The following is a 1,478-nucleotide window of genomic DNA, read 5'->3' as shown; positions in this document are numbered from 1 at the left end:
CAAAAGTGTTAAATAAAGGAACATTTGAAATTTGCCCACCAACCAACAAGAAAAAGGGTGAAATTGCGACAACAAATTTTCTTGAAAATCTTCTACATTAAGCTTCAGCTACGCAAAGTTTCAATTGAATCACAGCATCCGCGAATTTTTCAGGAATTTTCAAACATCAGGTTCAGATAATCGAATTTTTGAAATTTGCGCATGGGCTGAAAACACTTTTAACTTCGAATTGGGGCAAAGATTCTACTTGGTTTTTCTCCCGACTCTCAAGGAGATTTCAGGCATTACTGGGCTCAAATCTCACTTCATACAGCTAATTGATTGATTTTTCAGAAACCTTCAAACCTTTGGCTAATATGAACAATTTGTTTACAAATTTTTACCGACCAAAAAATGTTGGCTGCTAAACCAGTGGCAGTTGTAACTTAAGTAATTTCTGTAAAGTTTAATAGGGTTTATCCGGTGCAAATAAAAATTACTCAAATTGGCGTCTTCCTCAAGTTTTTAGAAGCCCTGAAACTTCAGCCCCGAGGAAGAGAATAATTCAAGTTCCATATCAACTAATTATTGAAAATTTCTGTATGTTGAAAACAATACAAGTCAAATCAGCTCAAACTTTTTTCCACAATTTACAAAAATATTTCAGCTTCACACGGGCTGATTCGCACTGAAATGGTAGAAACTGTAGATTTTTACAATACCTCGAACTTTAGGGTGCAACAGCTGAAGAAATGCTTTCAACTTATTTAGCTTATTATTTGCTACGCCGTAGGCAGAGGTTTAAGCTCCAAATGGACAACGTTTCACTGATATTTAAGTATTTATTGCTTTTTGAGAAACACTTGAGAAAGAGAGAGCCTACAAACTAACAAAAAAGGGCGAACTTGCTCTCCGAATGCGATCAACAAATCTGCCCAACATTTTCGCCTGATATAAAGAAGGTTCTATACTGTAGCTGATTGAAATCTCACTCAATTCGGAGCCTTTTTGCCAATTTTTCAGCCGCTTCAAAACTGCCCGATTTCACGACTCTCAATTGACCAACTAAACTGATACACTGAAAAGCATAATTTCCATTCTACAGTCTATTTCCTATTCAGAAACATTCCGAAAGTACCCACCGGTATCCACCACCATCCAGCAGAGCAAGCCCTTGCGCAGGGACCCGGCTAAAAGCGGCCTGACGCTCCAGTCAACCCTGGGTATCCACAGGGATCGTCGATTCTACACCAGACCTGAAGCCTTCGAACCCGATCGTTTTATGCACAGCATACCAGTGAATGAAGACATTTACCTGCCGTTTGGGGTAGGAGCTGGCAGCCAACTCCGTAAGTGAAACTTTGGAGCTTTTTGAGGAGACTAATGGGATATTTTCGTTGGGTTCTAGGCATGCGGTTGGTCAGTCTGCAAATGGCTTTGGTGCTAGTAGGCGTTTTTTCGCATCTCAAAGTGGGGCTTAGGGACGGTGGTGCCCCTTT

At 40.2% G+C, this 1,478-nt stretch overlaps 1 protein-coding gene across 1 annotated transcript in view; it reads left to right on the top strand.

Moving 5' to 3' along the window:
* Window positions 1-1,473, top strand: part of LOC109543501 (cytochrome P450 6B3) — a gene marked incomplete at its 3' end in the record, with an annotated part of 3,193 nt that extends 1,720 nt beyond the window's left edge. The window contains 2 exon segments of the mRNA XM_048662187.1: window positions 1,101-1,328; window positions 1,388-1,473. Of these exon segments, the coding sequence (XP_048518144.1) occupies window positions 1,101-1,328; window positions 1,388-1,473 (314 nt within the window).
* Window positions 1,474-1,478: the final 5 nt, after the last annotated feature.

The sequence above is a fragment of the Dendroctonus ponderosae genome, unplaced genomic scaffold (genome assembly GCF_020466585.1).
Source record: "Dendroctonus ponderosae isolate FM_Combo_2020 unplaced genomic scaffold, Dpon_F_20191213v2 Dpon_F_20191213_10, whole genome shotgun sequence".
Taxonomy (NCBI): Eukaryota; Metazoa; Arthropoda; class Insecta; order Coleoptera; family Curculionidae; genus Dendroctonus; species Dendroctonus ponderosae.
Note: the sequence above shows the minus strand (reverse complement) of the source record. Positions and strands in the feature narration are given on the sequence as shown.